The sequence below is a fragment of the Chlamydotis macqueenii genome, chromosome 1, assembly GCF_036417535.1.
Source record: "Chlamydotis macqueenii isolate bChlMac1 chromosome 1, bChlMac1.mat, whole genome shotgun sequence".
NCBI classification, from domain to species: Eukaryota; Metazoa; Chordata; class Aves; order Otidiformes; family Otididae; genus Chlamydotis; species Chlamydotis macqueenii.
The window spans coordinates 212,361,282-212,380,444 of NC_141556.1; the positions used below are offsets into that span (position 1 = coordinate 212,361,282).

General features: G+C 38.8%; 1 protein-coding gene across 1 annotated transcript in view; it reads right to left on the reverse strand.

The window, feature by feature from the left end:
* ACER3 (alkaline ceramidase 3) overlaps positions 1-19,163 on the reverse strand; it is a 59,005-nt gene that overhangs the window by 16,445 nt on the left and 23,397 nt on the right. The window contains exons 3-6 of the mRNA XM_086739732.1: positions 13,352-13,404; positions 9,632-9,684; positions 7,392-7,473; positions 6,850-6,885 (exon numbers count right to left, since the gene is read on the reverse strand). Of these exons, the coding sequence (XP_086595858.1) occupies positions 6,850-6,885; positions 7,392-7,473; positions 9,632-9,684; positions 13,352-13,404 (224 nt within the window). The remainder of the gene's footprint in view (positions 1-6,849; positions 6,886-7,391; positions 7,474-9,631; positions 9,685-13,351; positions 13,405-19,163) is intronic.

A 19,163-nucleotide genomic window follows, 5' to 3' on the forward strand; every position in this document is an offset into this window, starting at 1 on the left:
AATTATTTGAAAGGCTAATTGGTTCTGGCTTGTACTTTATATAAAACCGTTAGCTAATTCCAGTGCCCTTGCTGGGGTACAGCACATAAACTGGGGAAAAAAAAAAACCCAACAAAACCTGTTAGACACAGTCTGAGTATCAAGTGCTTATCAGTTCTGAGCTAAAGGTAGAAAGCAGACTGCTCAGGTGTGCTATGTGCTGCATGCTGGTACAATTCATCACTGACATTTTGCCTAAAAAGACCCCCTCATATAACAAATACAGACTAAATTTAAAAGTTAAATGCCATTTTACTTCATCAGTCTAATTTAAAACAGCCTGTTTTGTTTTCCTAATCATATCCAGTAATTTATTCTAAGAGAGGGATAGCACAGACGAAGAAACTCCTACAAAGGCTGCTCTGGAACCCAAATCATTGCTGATCTCCTCCTTCCTACAATTCCTTTCCTAAAATGCTCTTTTGCAGCAGAGACACAGAAAAAAACCTACCTAGAAATTTCTATCATACTCATCAGGGGTGTGACCACCTTCATACTTTTACCCGATTTGCTCTTAGGTTCTTTGCACAAGGAGTTAAATGATGTTAGACTAGGCCTAGAGAAGCACGGCTTACAGGCAGCCCAAAGCCTAGGTAAAACACAGGCTAAACCCACTATTTTTTTCCACCAGCTGCTAAAAGCAAGAAAAGCTTTCTTTGTAGAACCTCTGGCTTAGTATCTCCTAGTGAGCTGCTTAATGGTTTGCAGAAGAGGACAATCTTAATGGAGGGAGGAGGGGAAAAATAGGAAGAACCTTGCCGTGACTGAAGAAAAATACGCCTGCAGTTGACACTCCAATTTCTTGCCTTTTCCGCTCCCTCACACAACCAGGTTGTTAGCAGTAAAACACATTTGTGTTCAAAAGCGTGTGAAAAGCCGGAACAACAAACTGTTCTGCTCTGCATGCTCCAGTTCTCCTCTTCACACTGAAGGCAAGCATGGAGGAGGTGTTGCTGGGATATGCAGAGACTGTAGCTGCCCGTCTCGCTACAGCTGTTTCCTACTGCAGGCCTATAAAAAACTGAACTATACAACGTGGTTTACATTTCAGGGAGCAGTGCTTACTTTCACTCCTTTACCACTCATGGATTTAACACTTTCATCATAGAATTACAGAATGGACAGGGTGGGAAGGGACCTTTCAAGGCCATCCAGTCCAGCCTCCCTGGGGACAGGGACATCTCCAACCACATCAGGTTGCTCAGAGCCCCGGCCAACCTGGCCTGGAATGTTTCCACGGATGGGGCATCCACCACCTCTCTGGGAAACCTGGGACAGTGCTCCACCACCCTCAGTGTAAAAAATGTTTTCCTAATATCTGATCTGAATCTACCTCCCTCTATTTTAAAACCATTACCCCTCGTCCTGTCCCAGCAGGCCCTGCTGAAGAGTCTCTCCCCACCTTTCCTGGAGCCCCCTTTGGGCACTGGGAGCCGCTCTCAGCTCTCCCCGGAGCCTCCTCTTCTCCAGGCTGAACAGCCCCAGCTCTCTCAGCCTGTGCTCACAGGAGGGGTGCTCCAGCCCTCTTATCTTCATGGCCCTAAAATTTGTTAGGCCAAAAATTTGTTAGGTATTATCTGTCCACCCAAAGAAGTATAAAATAAAGTAAAAAAAAATAAACCAAGGAAAAAAACTACCTTATTCAAGTTGACTCAAATTTTTCAATTCCTTTAGCTCTTTGTTCTTCTTCTTTAACTAACACATCACTTAAGTGACAGATGAAAACCCAAGCAGGTTTTGTGCTACTGTGTCTCACAGTGCCTTTAAATTGTAAGCCAAACACGTTCGCACTACAACTGAAACAAAAGGAAACAGCAGAATCTCATCATCTTTTCTTATCACTAGACAGGTCCCTCTTCGCTGTTTAAGATGTAAATCAAGCTGCATGTATTTCAGCTTTGAAGCCTGTATCTTTGCAATGGGGAAAAAAAACCAAAGTCATATTAATACACAGTGGATTACCTGATAAGAAGGCTAAATATGAAGAACATCCTTCTAATTCACAAATGGGAAGTAAGCATTTCAGGGCTCAGTGTCTGGCAGCATTTTTGATGTGGAGGTAGTTAAGCAAATCATACTGACTCGCTTCTTAACGTGAGCTGGAGGCAAGGCTGGTACTCCAGACTGGGGGAGCATACAAAATTTGTTCTTCAGCTACTCTTCTACTACAGAAAGCAGCAATAGCCTGTTATTTCCACTCCTCTGTTTCATCTGCTCCTGGCCTTTTGCCCCTCCCTGGTTAATAAAATCAATTTATCAGCCTCAAATATCAGTGTACACATTTGGAACCGCACCGCAAGATTCTGGGTTCTTGGCAACCGCTGCTTATCTATTAATATACCAACCAGCTATCGAAAGACGGTTAGCCTAAGTACTTGGAGCTGGAAACTGTACTTGTAATTTGGAACAAAGAAAATGGACTTTGGCATGTTCTTGGATTTCTAGAAAAGAAATCTGAGCAGAGAGAAAGAAAGGACAATCCCTGCGATGACAATGAAACTCTGAGCAACTCAGCGTAGTTGTGGCTGTTTAGTACGACACGCTGCCTCGACAGCTCCCGAATGAACTAATTCAGATTGACTGGGCTTGGTCCTATCTAGATGCACGTATGTGATGGCAAAGTGACATGCAAGTCACTGCTGCTGCACGGCACAGAGCTTCTGGGACACTGTCTGCAGCAGTAAGCTGAGCTTCCCCTTCAATGACTTGTAGACTTGATCCTCTGGAGAGTCAGACCACCCTTCCACATTCCCTAAGCTATTGTGCAGGTAGAAGTACTAACCAGGATGAAAGCTGTACTCACTTTCCAGAAGACATCCCCAAACAACCTGTGCAACAGAGTGAAATGCCACTCAGGTTAGTTTTATACATGGTCTTTAGCAGGATAATGTCCAAGTAAGAAAAGCTCTGTGGAGAAGACATGCCCCGAAAAGGTAATTTTTAACAGAATGCTTTGCAACCTGAACATGCAGAAAGTAAGAATAAGTTCCGCTAAAAGGCACAATATATCAAGCCACAAAACTGCAACTAACTGTAGTCTTAGTAGCAGGAGGGACTCTGGAGAGCCGTAGGACATTGAATGGGTCCACACAGATTCCCCAAAGTGCGGAGTCTTCTAAGTTTGAACAGGTTGTGCCCTGACATAACATATTCTTCATGAAGTTTCAAGCTCCCATGTGTACCTCTACATACATATTCCATCATGGTTTTGCTTCCTTCTTTGCATTTGTATATTTAAAACACACATGGAGAACAATTTTATTAATTTTTTAATTGAGGCAAATGAAATAGCTTTTTCTCCCCTCCTACCTGAAGTCACCTGAACTGGTAAATCCAATACTTGTGTTTTACTTCTATCACTGTTGCAGCAAATTCACTGGTCATATTATTAAGCTATGAGCAGCGAACACATCCAGGCACTCACTCACTCCCTCCCTTGGCGATCTGTGTGCAGCTTAGAACAAGAATAGTTGGTATTTGCCCATCAGTGCACACTCTTTCATTTTGAATCATGTGTCATCCTAGCCCTCAAGGTCTCCCAGTTCTCTCTTCATCTCCTCCTCTGTACTCAGTGACGCCTCTGAACTTTGTATCATCACAAGTATCATCAGTACACGACACATTTTTCCTGCTACAGGTCAGTACATAAATACTGATCCCACTACTGATCCTGAGAAAGTCCAGAGTGAGACTGTCTTCCATCATCTCCTTGAGTCATTTTCCACTAGTCACCCCCTTACCCTGTTTGCCGTTCTCATACTGATCTATTTCTCCAGCTTGCTTAGTTTCTCATAAGACATCATAACACCACCTCCGGAATATCTACACAAAAGACATTTTTTAAATTGCATTTCGTAATGTAGAAGAAACAGCTGTTTAGTCTAATTTTCTATCTACCTTTTAATTATTTGTTTGCTCAAAAATAGCTTCAAACTCTTGCAGCAGATGACTATGCAAATAACGCAGGTTTTTAGATCTATTTCATTATCCACGTAACTTGGCCCACTGTTGAATGAGGTTTTTGATCACCACAAGTGTAGAGCCAGCAGCCAGTCTTCCTCAACCCCCTTCCTTGTATAAGCACAAATACATGAGGTAAACAAGGATGAGCAACTAACCTGATTTAAAACTAATACTGAGGAGAGTTTTAAACCTGTTCAGTTCTCCAGTCAAATTCACATCAGAGAGTAAATTTGTGCGCAAAATTTGAAGGAGGAGGAGGACACAGCTGTTTTCTTGGACAATGACGCTGGCTTAAAAACAACAAGGAAACTCGGGACGTAGGGTTGTTTAGCAGGATAGAAATTAGGTAGTAATACTACTCTAGCCTGAGAGATTTTAACTTAAACAACACAATACATGCTTGTAAAGGTCACTGCTATCTTTCATTTAATTGATGAGGCGGCAAAAAGTACCGGATAAGTTGTCAGGCAGGGAAGTAGGTTTTTTTCCTTCTAACGATGTATAGCCTCCAGCTGACCAAAACGTGCATCTCATCCCTCCTACGGTTAAAGCACTGAGACCCTTAAAGACCTGCAATATGTGGATGGAGAAAAAGAATTTGGTCTCAGTTGCCACTGTGCAATGAATAAGAAACTGAAACCCCCTTCAGGTGCTGCTGGCAGTAAGCAATTTATAAACCTAAGTTCGGAAGGAAAGTAGAAAGTAATTCACTGAAAAAATGAGGCTTAGATCCCAGCTACTAAATATAATAGTAGCCAGGATATAAAAATAATTTTCCACTCTTATTGCTCTCCTTTCAGGGAAAAGAAACCACACTGAAACAATGAATAACACAAAGCTGTCCATGTAGTTATTCCCTTTTTTGCAAGGATGACAAATAATGATGATCACAGACAAATACCTAGAGGTATCAAACGCTGCTTTATGTCCTGATGCTGCTTTCCAGAACAGTTAGGGGCTGAAACTGTGATTTAAACTACGATTGCACAAGCATATTTAAGATGCACGAGCTCTGCAACCCGTTCAGTTGGACTATACTTACTGAATTTATATTGAGCGTTTTGGTTTGGTTTTTTTTTTGTGCACTCTAAAATAAAAGACAAGTATTAAGAAAATAACTTTGCTTAGCTGTGCAGTCAGAGAAATGCTTCCTCTGGATTTACAACATATTTGGCAAAGACTGTGGAAAAAAAAAAAAGAGTGCAGCACTTGAACGTTTGGAATTTGGCCATAACTGTATGTTCTCCATAAAAATCAATTTGGAAAGAGCTGTTGTAAGAAGTCCAGCACTTTTATGGGCCTTAATCTTTTCTACATTGATTCTTCATGTATAAATCATAACAGGGAATTCATATTCTGAACCTAAGGGAAACCAGATGCAAAATAAATAAATAAATAAATAAAGGTCTGGGGCACCAGTTTAAAGTTTCCCTATTTCCCTCTTTCCTGACAAGTCATAATTCCCATCCCTGGAAACATTCCAGGCCAGGTTGGCTGGGGCTCTGAGCAACCTGATGTGATTGGAGATGTCCCTGCTCCTTGCAGGGGGGTTGGACTGGATGGGCTTTGAAGGTCCCTTCCAACCTAAACTATTCCACGATTCTATGCCAATGCATCCAACTGCAATACAGTGAAGCTGTGATGTGTTTACTGCAATCAATGTAGGTTGAGAAGATAATTGATTAAAGAAATAAAAGTTCAGTATCAGTAGTAAATTCTGCCACTGTTAACAAAATCACTTTGAGTCACTTCATTCAAAACCAGTTCTAACCAACTCAGCAAAAGCATCAGAAATTGCGGCTTTCACCCCAGCCAATAACTTCCCGCCAGAAATGTAAGGAGGGGGGGGGGGGGGGGGGGGAAAGATTTTAATTAGCATTATCAAGAAAACCCTGCAAATTTCTCTTTTTATCTATAGGTAGAGCAACAATTCATGTTTCTAGGAGATATTGTTTGGAGCAGCTGGGAATTTATTTTATTCATCAGTGCTTCACTAATGCACCAATAGGAATCACGTAGCATTTTTACAACTGCTGATGCAGCAAGCGCATTTTGACAAGCGATGGCACTACCAATTTCAAAAATTAAAGTCTGAAAGCTCTGTCCTGCAGAGCTCAGTGCTTTTGCTTGGCAATTTTTCAGCTGTTATCCCTAATAAAAAAATCATAAGTGAGGGAAAACTACTCACGGCATACATAAAAGAGCACAATTCCTAACCTCCTGCGAAGGGGCAAGTGACACAAGTCTTATCCCCATAGGCCGAGGATGCATATTAACACTCTTGGGCTGCTACAGAAGGAACCTGTACCAAATACGCCGTTAAGCCTTTAAGGCAACAACAACCAGTCTGCTACGTAACTCCAGAAGACATTATGTGTTTAAATTCAGCTTCAATTTACAAAAAGTAAAATTGAGTGGTTAAAAAACCCAATTAATATGTTAAAGCGGAGAGAAGAACATGGTGCTAAGGGACCCCGTTACGACGTCAGGTCACGGTTTCACAGCAGCTGCTAACAGAAAGAACTGGACAAGGACTCATTAAGCTCTCCCTCTCACACCCACCTTAGCCCATGGAGATGGTCACCTTATTACACTTGCTACTGATGAAAACCACGTGAAATATTAGGTGAAACACTAAAAGACAACACACATGAAACCATTCTAGTTTTTCAGGTCACCAGGAAACACGATGGCAACGTGACAGGCAGCCACACTGCTTAAAGAAAAAGCAAAGGCAAGTTGTGCTTGCCTTCCATCTTCCTTCCAGCTAAAAAACTCCGTAAAACGTTCCAATAAAACAGCACAGTTTAAAAACAAGATTAGATTCTTCAACAGAGCAAGATTTACCTGATGGAATACAGGCTCTTTCAAATTTAAGTAAACCTGGAAAGATTAAAAAAAAAAAAAAAATATATATAAATAATTTGCAGAGAACAATCATAATATTCATCTCAGTATTGCCAAGACTTGTTCCTATCCATGCACCATTAAAGTTGATTAAATATTTGAAGTCTCCTCTGGCAAAACCTGAGGTTTCAACTGTGGAATTACTTTAAATTAAGAAATAGAAATAGAGACATTAAAATCTAAAATCTCCTAATTCAGTAGAGTTGCAAGACATACAAAAACAAATAAGAGAGAAACTACCAGATACACTTTCAATATGCACTTGCAAGAAGCAATTGGATTACTGCTTTTCATTTATTCTAAACAGTGGTTTAGATAGAAAGGTTTCAGGTTTCTCTGGCCAGTACATAATTTTCCCAACAAAAGAATAATTTGTTCTTCTTGAGGGGAAATGAGAGATTCAGTACTGCCTGTATAACACTCCTTCACTGGCAGGAAAACCGTCAAACTGTGAAAATGTTGTATTAGAAAAAGTTACTTACAATGCTGACTATGAAGCTGTATGTTACTAACAAGAAAAGCAGTGGATAATTGACTGTGTTCTTGTACTTGAAACATTCATACCTGGAACAGAACATAAAGGAGAGCAATGACATCCATCGCTTACCATATAAAGGATGCATTTTTCAAGGTATCTTATCACAAAATTTGTGAGAAAATTGATCCAAATGAGTCTTAGGCCCTTCAAGAAATTGTAGCTCCTCCAATAAACATGTGCCATTTTCATATAAAAATTCACACTTTTACCAGTAAATGATTTTGAAAAAAACTAGTGCAAAAAAAAAAAAAAAACCCCAATAAGCTCATGCATATACAAAAAATAACCCAGTCAGTAGAAAGAGTTTGGGAAGCAGAAGCATTTTCAGAAGGTGCTGAAGGGGTGATAATGGATGGCAAATTAGAAATGAGTTTAAAATGCAATACAGCTGCCAAAAAACATTACATCTGTGAGCTAAAGGCAGCGTGGGAAAGGGACTGCCTTACAAAACAGTGAACTCTAGAGCTCTGTTAAAATGCAGATTGTTTATGGCTTTACTACAGTCACAGTGCAGTAAATTTGCTGGACTGACTACGGGTAGAAGTGGAAGGTAAAACCAGCTAATTGCTCCCAGTATGTAAAACAGCTCGTTAAAATCAGCTTCACAGGCTCTACGCTGCACTTCAGTCACAGTTGTGACGGAATTACACGCACGCACATCCCAGATCATATCTCAACCAGAAAAAAGGTTCAAAAAACTCAATACAAATGAACCGTGAGCAGCACAAAATCATTAAAGGAAGTTGTCTATGTAACTCCAAGTTACATCTGCCTAGCTTGTCTGTTTACAAACTTTTGGAAACAGACATCATCATAGATGAATAAAAGGAAATAAAGAAAAAACATGTAGGAATATCTGGGGGGAAAAAAAAAAATGTGCTACATTGCACAATGAATTGCCAAAGTAATTACACAGCTTGAGAGTCAGCAGGACTGAATGATGTACAAGGGAATGTCCTGTGCAGAGCCACCCCGCCAACTACCTTCAAGAAAACCAAAATGATTATTAAAGACCTCAAACTACACATCATCTCATTCTTTTGAACGTGTTAATTACTACCAAGCGTACATATACAGAATATTATCAGAGCTATAAATTCAGTAACAGACTTCAGTGCTCCTGAAGATAATAATCATTGAACAAAATAAGCATGATTATTTTTTCAAACATATTTTGCTACCCACCTCTTGTCCTTTTCCCCAGTCACACTCAAATCAGACAAAATAAATGCAAAGGCAATTTCAAGGAGGTAGCGAGCTGCAATGGAAATATTTCTTCTAACAGAGGCATTATGATTCTGGTTCTGAATTTGCACAAATCGTACTGATGTATGAATCACAAACCAATGGTGATTTCCATAGATGTGGGTTTAGTCCTACAGCATCCCATCTCCATTGCAAGCCACTAGTAATCTTCAAAGATTTCAGTTTTCAAAAGCTGAATATTTGAGATGTTCAAAAGTAAAAAGACCATTTTTTTTTTTGTCTTTTTGTTTGCAACAGGTTGATTTATCATTTGGATTTTCCAAGTGACAGAACAAACCGTGTTACATCCAGGCTTTGCAGCAACAGGCAAGGAAAAGCCAACTTACTGTGTCTGTACAGTTGGCAAATGCTACATTGCTCCCAAAAGTAAATGGGAGAAAACATCCTGGCACGGCATTTAGCTGTCATTTCCAAGACATTCTCCACAAAATATGCACTCTTCATAAAATCTTTTTTCTTTATTTTTCCAGATGAATGGAAAGCAGGTTTAACCAGAAATTTGAAATTTGCATTTGGAGTCAGACTACAGCGTAAAAATACAGCTCAAATCACAATGTTGATAATTTTGTAGGTGTTACTGAGGTTGATTTTATGATGTTTGCTGTTTACATACCAAGTAACACTGAGCTGAGGCTGTATATTATACAAAGTCTTTAACAAGAGTTATCTTACTTCCTGTTAAACAAACACTGGTAAAACATCTCTAAATTAGCAAAAACCAGGACTAAAGCCAGCCTGGTGCTTTAACAGCCAAGTTACAATGCTGTACCGCTACCAAAACTGAGATCTCACTGAAATGGGTAGAAGCTTCAGTGTCAGCCTCACTATACACTAGATTGGGCTTCACAGAGTCTACATTTCAAAAATTAGTATTTCATATTTGGAGGAAAAAAAAAAAAACATTTAACAAATACTTACAGGCAGTAGACAAACACACAACAACTGTATATCATTGGCAGTTCATCCAACAGCTACAAAAAGCAGAAACATCAAAACATGAAAACTACTTTTAACTCACACGTTTGTGTAAGCTAATTAAGGAGAAGTCTTAAGAAAACAGGAGTTTTTAAGTCATTTAGACATCCACCTTCTTGACTATACTCCAGTACGCAGCAGTGTCAAATCCTATTCAACTACTGAAAGCTTGCTGCATTAATAAGCTTATTACTCTGAATCTTTTGAATATTACATTTCATAAAAAGCTCACGTCTTCAAAGAACCATGCCATTTTCGCTAGTCGAACCTCTTGAAACATTTATAAGAATTAGTTTTGTGAAGTTTGTAAAGATTGAATAAGACCACATCACTTACGGCCAGTAGCACTTTCTTACTTCTGTACAAGCTTCACAGAGAAACTGAAATAAATATTTTCCATAACATAAAATAACGCTTTAGCCCATAAGGCTCTATAAAGCCCACCCTGCGATGTGCTTGCATGTTTACTTCCTAATTTTGGAAATTTCTGACATTGTTTTAACTCAGAGACTGTTTTTGTTTGTTTGTTTGTTGTGAAGTTTTTGGCGTTTTCCCCCAAGCTACTACTGCCAGATAATGTTTTTTTGTCTTAAAAATATTTATACTTTGGGAGAAGACTGGTATGTTACAACTAAAATAATTATTTCTCCAGGAAATTGCCACATTAATGGAGATGGAACTAAAACAGTAATCTCAAGAACAGGTATGCTCAAAATTGCCATTTATTTATCATTGGGGGTGTGGGGGTGAATCATAGCATCATTTTCTTCTAAAACTTTTCTCAAAGAACATTAACAAATTTCTGCTCAAAAATACACAGTTAAACTTACCTCCTTACAAACGACTGAAAATCATGAAAATGCACAAGCATACAAATGAATCAACTGCCTCTGGTTTCTGACATATTAAGCAAACATTAATACTGAGGCATCTTAGAACTGTTACATCAGGTTTGACTCTTTTCTAAGAAAAACAAGAACCGAATGCTGCGAGATCTTTTTCTATCATCACTCTGAAAGCTGTCAATGACCATGCCTGTACAAAAATTACCTCCCTACTACTAGTACAGGGTCTTTAACAAGTTCACAACCTCATTTTTCTGAATAAGGAGACACATCAAGAGAAATAGCGGCTTACACAAATCCTTTTATAACGCCAGCTTGATTCTGCTTGGTTTGGGAGAATTTTTCTAACTGCACAGGCAAAAATCTTTATGTTTTGAAATTTCATATGGGAAAAAAAGTGATCTAGTCCTTTACAGAAGGAGAGAGATGTATAAACCCAAGTGCAAGCTATCAGCTTTTTGTGGCTTTGGTCATAAAAACTTCAGGAAATGTTTCACAAGACTGCTAAACAGATCTACTGACTAGCTGTCACTGAAAGGGCAGGTCTTGCTTCTTCACCAACATTCCCATTGCTTCTCTTGAGCGAGGCAGTCATGCTTGCACCAGGAACATAGATGGCAGCTGAGGCTAACAGGTGAGTTAGGTGGCACCTTGCCATCACATTAGTTTATCCTGGCTGTGATGCCTTAGATAGGAAAAAAACAGAAGCAACAGCTGAATTCGGCTTTATACTAAGAGGTATTATTTTTAAGTTCAGTGGTATTCTTTACCAAGTCTGATAGGAATTAGCTGCAGGGTTAATTCATGCAGCTCTTCATGAGCGTGAGTTACTTAAGGCTTCATAAAAGAAAAGAGGGGAAAAGAAAGAATAACAATTACAATACAGCAACATTTTCCTAATTTGGACACCTGATTACACTCTTAAGTTCACATGCTGACAGCTTCTCAGGGACATAATGGTAACATCAAAGAATCTCCCAGAAGATCCTAGTTAGAATGTGCTTGCAAAAGACAATGGCTTCTGTAACAAAATGAATTAATGCTTTTGGAAATCCTGTCAACAGCATGTCTGAACAATGAAGAAATAAGGATAGAAGGAAACTGGGTGAGCTGATTTCACTGATTAAATAAAGCATTTTGGATTCTTGAGGACTGCACAATCAAGCAGATTCCCATAAAAATAAGAGAAGAGATGTGATAGCTTCAGAAGTATTCTAAATAACTGCTTTCAAGAACAGAAGCTTTCACATTTCTCTTCATTAAGAGAAATCTGAGTTGACCATTTACAGTATTAAGATTGCAAAACAAATGTGACTTGGATTAAAATAGCCTCTACACATACAAAAAAAAAACCAACAAAAAAAACCCCCAAAAAACCAACCCATGTAAGAATGTTTTAAGCCTGGATCGCTTTAATGATCTGGGTTTCAGGGTGGCCTTGCTCACCTCCGCATCAGTGCAAGAAAGAGGATTTTAAACACCAGCAGGGACAGGAACTTAGCAGCTGAGGGAAGAGAGATGCAACTGTGGAAATTCACCACTGAAGAGAATATAGGTAAATCGTACCTCAGTTTGGGAGGGAGTGGTGAAATGGATCTAGAGCCACCTTTTTCATGCCAAGAAAAGCACCATGTATTTTACGTGGTGGCAACAGCATGCGCCATGGACGCTGACAGTCTCCAGCACATCCCAGAGAGAATAAAACAGAGCGCTGTGGAGGCAAACGTCACTACAGATTGTAATTCAGTTCAAGTTTAAGACGCTTAACTTTTGGACATCTCGGGTCCCATTATGATCAGTAGGAATCCAGGACTTGATTCAGTTGCCATGGCATAGGCACCAAATGCCATCTGAGATGCTCTGTCATCTCCAATACATCCTCCCAAGACTGGCAGATGTGACGAGGTGGGAAGGGGGGGGTCTAAGAGACTCGCACCTTTGTGGGATGGCAGGTGGAGGCCAGAGAGAACACTCACAGGGTCTAAAAATGTCACTGTACACCTATATTCAGATAAACTGGTATTATTCAAGTTAAGACTGCCAATGAAGTCTGTAGAATGATGCAGCCCAGCTGACCGGCTCTCTAAATTCCACTGACCTAACTGTATTTCCACTGACTACGGTGGGAGCACAGACTTCCAGTACACACTTTTAAATGCAGGTTTCTCAATTTTGAACTGAACCTCACTTCACTCTGACTTTGATTCAAAGATGAATTTCCTTAATCTTCTCAGACCTAAAACAGGACAACAGGTCAAGACTCCTTGTGTCCCTTTAGAAAAAAGGAAATACCAGGACCAAATCCTGATGCCCAGTGATTCATTACAGAATGCCTTCTACTTGAGAATAAGAGAGAGAGGAAGACTCAACTATTGCTAATCAGAAGATACTGACTTCAGTATTAATGCTACAGGTATATACATATAAAAAAATAGAAAACATAATAGAAAATATTAAGATTAAAAAAGGATAAAAAACAATAACTCTAGTCTACACTGCTTGCTCTTGATTTTAAATTTTAAAATAACTCCAGTAAAAAGATAAGTGTGATTCCCAAAGGACAAAGAGTCTTCTACCAACGTAAGCAACTGATTACAGCTCTTCTTTCAGATGCAGGCATTCCTGTATATCTATTGGTGGAAAACATCTAATGAAACCAGACCTGAGCTACTCTTTTCTTGCGAGCAAGAGTCTCTACGATGATACTTAAGGTAGAGTAACTCATGTTCTACGAGTTTTATCTAGTCAAGAAATGGCAATATGACTATAGAGTGAGATACACACATAAAATGATTCACAGCCACTTAGCAATGCTCACCTGCATTTCATACTTCAGGGTCATGTGGAAGCACCAAGATCCCAATCCCACAGCTGAAAAGAAACCAAAACTACGGTAAACATAAAAGTCTACATTAAAGCTTTCAGGTACATTAACTTAAATGCATGAGCTTTACTGTGAAAAAAAAACATCAGCATCTCATTTCAGCCACAAAACCACCAATTTCACACAGTCTTCTACTTTACACTTTAGTCATCAGTGACGTTCTTTTTTTTTTTTTCTTTTTTTTTTTCAGGGTAAGTGTCCTCTTTCCCTCCTCTCAGTGCTGCCTCCTGTTAACTGGTGTAATCTCAAAGAGGATAGATGGAGGCGAACCCAGAATGAATGGAACATCATAATTCTATTTCTCTTCTTTTTTTTTCTCCTCTTTTTAAGTATATTAGGATTTATCTATCTCGATCCTTCTGCAATGCAAAGCATTATTCAACTGCTAGTACCCCTAAAAACCTGTGATACTTCCGCTTATTGTCCAGTTTTAAAAGGTAAACTTTACAAGGAGCATTTTGTTAGTGCTAGCAGCAGAAATGAATTGCTACTAGAACTCAGAGCTAGAAATTCAGGATTAAAAAAACAAAACAAAACAAAACAGAACCCATGCAGTATGGATGCATTTTTTGAGATGAGATCAGAATTTCTGAGCTGTCTTCTTGGAAGCTCATCCTTCCAGGCAATTATTTTTATTTATTTGAAATACTTTATTTTTAATCTTTGAATTTACTTCTGAAATTAATTTATGAGATATATACTTTGGCTATACACTGCTTTTTCAGTTAGACAAGGACAATGTTTCTTGGAAGTCAGATTTCACCGCTTAGCGCAAAGCTAGTGGAGTATTTAATGTATCATTCATAACTTTGAAATGTTATCAGTTAAACACTCTCATTAAGCACCAGCTCATTTCCATTTTGCAAGAACAAGTACATGAACGCAATGTCTTGTCTTCTTCAAGAAATTATGTTTTACCTCAGACTCTAGTTTCAGAGAAAGCCAAGTAATTTGTAATCAAGCGCTGATCACTGGGTAGTGCTGCTACGCTTTTCTGCGGCAAGAGCGTAACATTTTCTACGCACAACGGCTAAGATCCCAGTGCTGCACGAACAGACAGACCTCTATCTAACAAACCATGCATTTTGTAAAGGATTCCCAAGGCAGTTGATAGACATGTCTGGAGATGTTTCTTTAGAGGCTATTAGACTAGATTTGTGATTATTACACATACTCAACAAAATGAAATACAGAAGCATGTAACTTTACTGAAACATTAAACTGTAATACAGCTACATTTAAAAACGTATTGCCAGCTACTTTGATTAATTCTCTGTGAAAATCAGAGAACGTTCTACCAGAACGTAAACAACCATATGCACTTCTGTAAGTTCTGATTAAATTGTTTTGCTTCTGAAAAATCTTTTCAAACAATAATGAAGGTGAAAACCAGTCGTTGCTTGAGACTTTAATGAGAAATTCTCGTAGCCATTTTTCTACGTATACAGAATATGTTATAATTACTGTTCATTCTGAAGAAGAAAAAAAAAAAAAAAACACAAAAACCACTGAGATCATCATTAAACCAGTATCATCCATTATCCTGGCTGTCACTGCAATTTCAGTATCTTCATACAACCACTGACAATTTATAACAACCGTAACTTTCAAATATCCGCAAAAACATTGCATAAGAACTTTTGACTGATTTTAAATTAACAAAGTATGTTGTTAAGGTTTCTTGGTGGTTTTGGTGTTTGGTTTTTTTTTATATTATTGGGGTTATAAATCTCAACAATAAGCTACTAAACTCCCCCCCCTTCAGATCAGAAGCAGTTGTTTCTAGATTATTTTTTCCTTTCCAGTCTTTGCAAAAATCAAGAATGCTGCAGATACTAGTGTTTCAGCTCATTAACCCCAGGGCTGCAATTGATTTCTAAAAATAATAATTATAAAAAATAAATAATAATAATAATAATAATTAAAAAAAAAAATCTTTCTTCTGTGTAATGATCACACTTGGAGTTTCTTTGATTATCAAAGTTTAGTATGCATTGGAGAACAATGTTGTAGCTATATCGTGTAGTAATAAAATAGTTATCTGAAATGAAACAAGGAAACTTTACAGGGACTCACCATACAATCTTTCCTAAAATAAAACCTCTAGTGAAAACGGCTGCAACACTGCTTGCTGCAATCTTGATGGAGCTCATGAACATGGTCAAGTCTGTCTGGCGTTTAAACGCATTCAACAGAAAATCCAGGATATTACAAGACTAAAGATGGCACTCTTCCTCTCAAGACGGCACAGACAACATTTTCTCAGCACTACTGTGGTAACTATGCACAACAGCATCTTTCTGAAGAGATGGTTTAGATTAATAATTATACCTGCTTACTGCAGAAATATAAGTTATGTTTTACACTGCAAAGGGATAACTTAAAAATATTTTACACTTAAGACACTGAACAAGCTAAGAACCACTTTCTGGTTTGCTACCTTTGTCATATGTTACGGCTGAACACAGAACTGTGCAAAAAGCTTTGTGAATCTGTTCAAAAAGGAGGAAGAAGGAAACTGAACCGCATTAAGAGACGGTGAACTGAACTGTAGCAGCTGAGGCACGTGTCATACTCTGCTTCATTAACATCACCGTATAACTGGCAAACGTCAGCAGAAGGGAACTAACATCTAACACTGCACTCACTGGGCCGAGGGCTGAGCTAGCCAGAGCTGCCGTCTCGTGGCTTTAATGCAGGGTTAGAGTCTGCTGCAAAATAAAAAGAGGAAACCCCTACCGCATGCCAAGGAAATCTTTATTTCCTCTGCTATGCCCAGAGCGTGCCACCTTTCTGTCATGCTTAAAGCATAACGTGTAAACTTACATGGGACCTGACATGTATTTATTTCCGATAAACAGCAGTTTAATACTTAGGCTCAAATGTCTTCACACGTAGCTTCTACCTGGAGATCTACTGGAATGCAGCTCCTTATAACTTTTCACCACATAACGACTTCAGGATCAAGGCATTTCTAGGGAATATTGACTTCACAAAAACCATCACTGCAATGAGTCGTTCTGCCAGCTTCGTACTTTTCAAAATATGAGTGAACACCATCACTGCAATTACACCAATTTCCAATAGAAGCAATTTTCCATTGACAAACTGAGCAATAGATTTGCTCCTTATCGTGTAAGCAGGAGTCACAGCTGCCATTTTAGGTGTTTCCTTTTGCAAAGAAGCTTAAGTCACTAAGAGCTGTGTATCAGCTGGGAAGTTTTAACACCATTGGAAGCAACACCATTTCCTCTGTAACTACTGTAACTCACTTTCCATAGATACTACAATTCACTCCGCATTTTTACATCAACGAACCTCTAAATTAAAGGGGATAACATAAATTCCGTATTAAGCACAGAATGCACATTAAGTCACAATGTTATGAGATCAGAATAGCACTTCAAAAGACTGGAAATGCAAAGTCAGGTTAGCTGCTATATGTAGACTAACATAATATTTTTTATCCTGCAGCAAACACAATGTGTGGTTACTGCCAGCTGATAAAATAGTTCTGTGTTGATGATGTAAAAGCAATGCATCTGCTAACTTCACTTCATAGACAGTTATTTCACTGTGCTTCGACACCATCGAAGACTTCAAGGTAATATCCATACTAGAAATAATCTGGCATTATACACAAGATCTGTAGAGGCACTATATGAAAACATTCTGAAGGAATACCTTTATTTAGGTATCTAAACATGAACTAAGTGTCAAAGCTTCCATTAAGAAAATGGCATTATAAAGAGAAATTCAGCTGGCCAAATATAAGGGGATATTTTATATTAGTGAGTCAAATGATTCTCTAGGCTTTACTGACTGCAGTGGGAGACAGACCCCTCTGCACAGGCAGACACACACTGTGAGGTGTTTGAATCTGGAGCTGAATTCCACCCACGGTTTCTTACAGTGATAGAACGGAACTAAACAACAACATACTGCATCATAAACAGCCAGAGAATGAGACAAGATGAAAAAGGAGAATTACGTGAACAATTTTTATTGAATTATTTTGGTTTGTAATGGTTTCCCTCCATAGTGTAAGAGACCGGAGGGACCTTGGTTGCCCCAAGGGTACATCTCTTCAAGTGAACTCGAGCATAACTGGGACTGTTCCCAGACGCTATAACGTAACCATCTGTGCTAGTGAATTGTTGGAACAGTCTGTGGTGTGAATCTGGCCTGTTCCAACAAGCATTTTCCCCCAGCAGCTCCCAGGCACAGCCCAGCAGCCAGAAGAGGTCAGAGCCCGTGCCCAGCAGGGAATTTGTATGCGGTCACCTTCTTTTGGAGGCTAAGACGAACAGACACGGGCTGCTCCACACTACTTGGCTTCAGCACCCAGGAATGTTCCCGAGCACATCTGATTTACTAACGTCGGCACGGCCTAAGCATCTTCTCTGCGGCTGTTAGGTAAGAATAAGGGAATTAACTTTGACTGAAGGGCTTCTAACAACTATTTTTATAGATACAGAGTTTCACTGGAAATGAAGTCGTATATGAGCTCCTATGGCTAAGTCTAACATAGAAAACTTTTTCCGTCCTTTTTTCCTCCACTTTGGCACAGCTTGAATGACTGAGTCCTATTAAACAGCCCAAACAAACAGAGAACAAAACAATCCTTCCAAATTTCAAGTAAAATATCTAATAAAGTACATAACTCCACGGGCTTTGCTTTTTCTTATCTTCTTAGGTCCAAAACAATTACACTCTCTTATTTTGTTTTTATATTGAGACCCTTCTAGAATATAAACCATTTGGGAATCATAGCTCTCCAGGAAGAATGAGGAAATGTCATATGGTAGAACCTGATACAATACCGCAGCATCAAAAGGAACCATCGAAAAACAACTGCTTATTCTTTGAGGCAGTGACAGTCTGATGATTTGTTCCACATACTTCATGAGATGCAATATGCTAAAGTAATTGCTTAGGATTACTCTCATAATTTACAGGTTGATTAAATACTTCTCTAAAGCTTAAAAATTGTATCCAGTTCCTCTTGAGTTCACTGACAACGTGCCCTTTGAGCTGAAAGGCAGCAGAAATAAGGGCTGAGAAAAGTGTGCTGTATTTCAAAGAACTTGCTGAAAAGCGCAGCTCTGTCTCAGCACCAGTATGAACAAGGAATTTATTTAAACAGTTCTTTAGAAATCCCCCTTCTTGTCCTGCCAACTTTGGATCTTAGCACATATGTGAAATGAACACTGCTTCCCTAATTCAAAACGCATTTGGTTCAAAGAGGAAATAAATGTTAACAACAGAAATTGGGGGGTTTAAAGTGAAGCACTGAACACAGCGTGGTAAAACACAAAGGAACTGACAATCACCTAAATGTCTGGAAGCTTCCAAAAGAAACAGCTGATTTGGATCAAAATAATGTCTAGAAACAACACTTATGTTCTCAAATGCCAATAGATTTAATTTTAATGTCCGCTTTGACAGCTGTCTTATAACATCTTGTAAAAACCCAGTAATGATTCAAAGTTGTTAAAACCTGAAGTACCCTCCCTTCCACCCCCATCTTCACAGCAGAATTGTTAAAGAACTTCTACTTTAACAAAACAACCCTTAGACACTCTTAGCTAGTTAGAAGCTCTGCTATCTGGTCTTTAATGAAGTGAAGTCAGCAGTTCGTGTTAAATTCACTATCCCTCTATAGAATAAGTCTACACTTGTTTCTTATGAATTAAGTAAGCAGGGTGAAATTCATTAAAAAAATTACTGTAAGGGAAAGAATTCT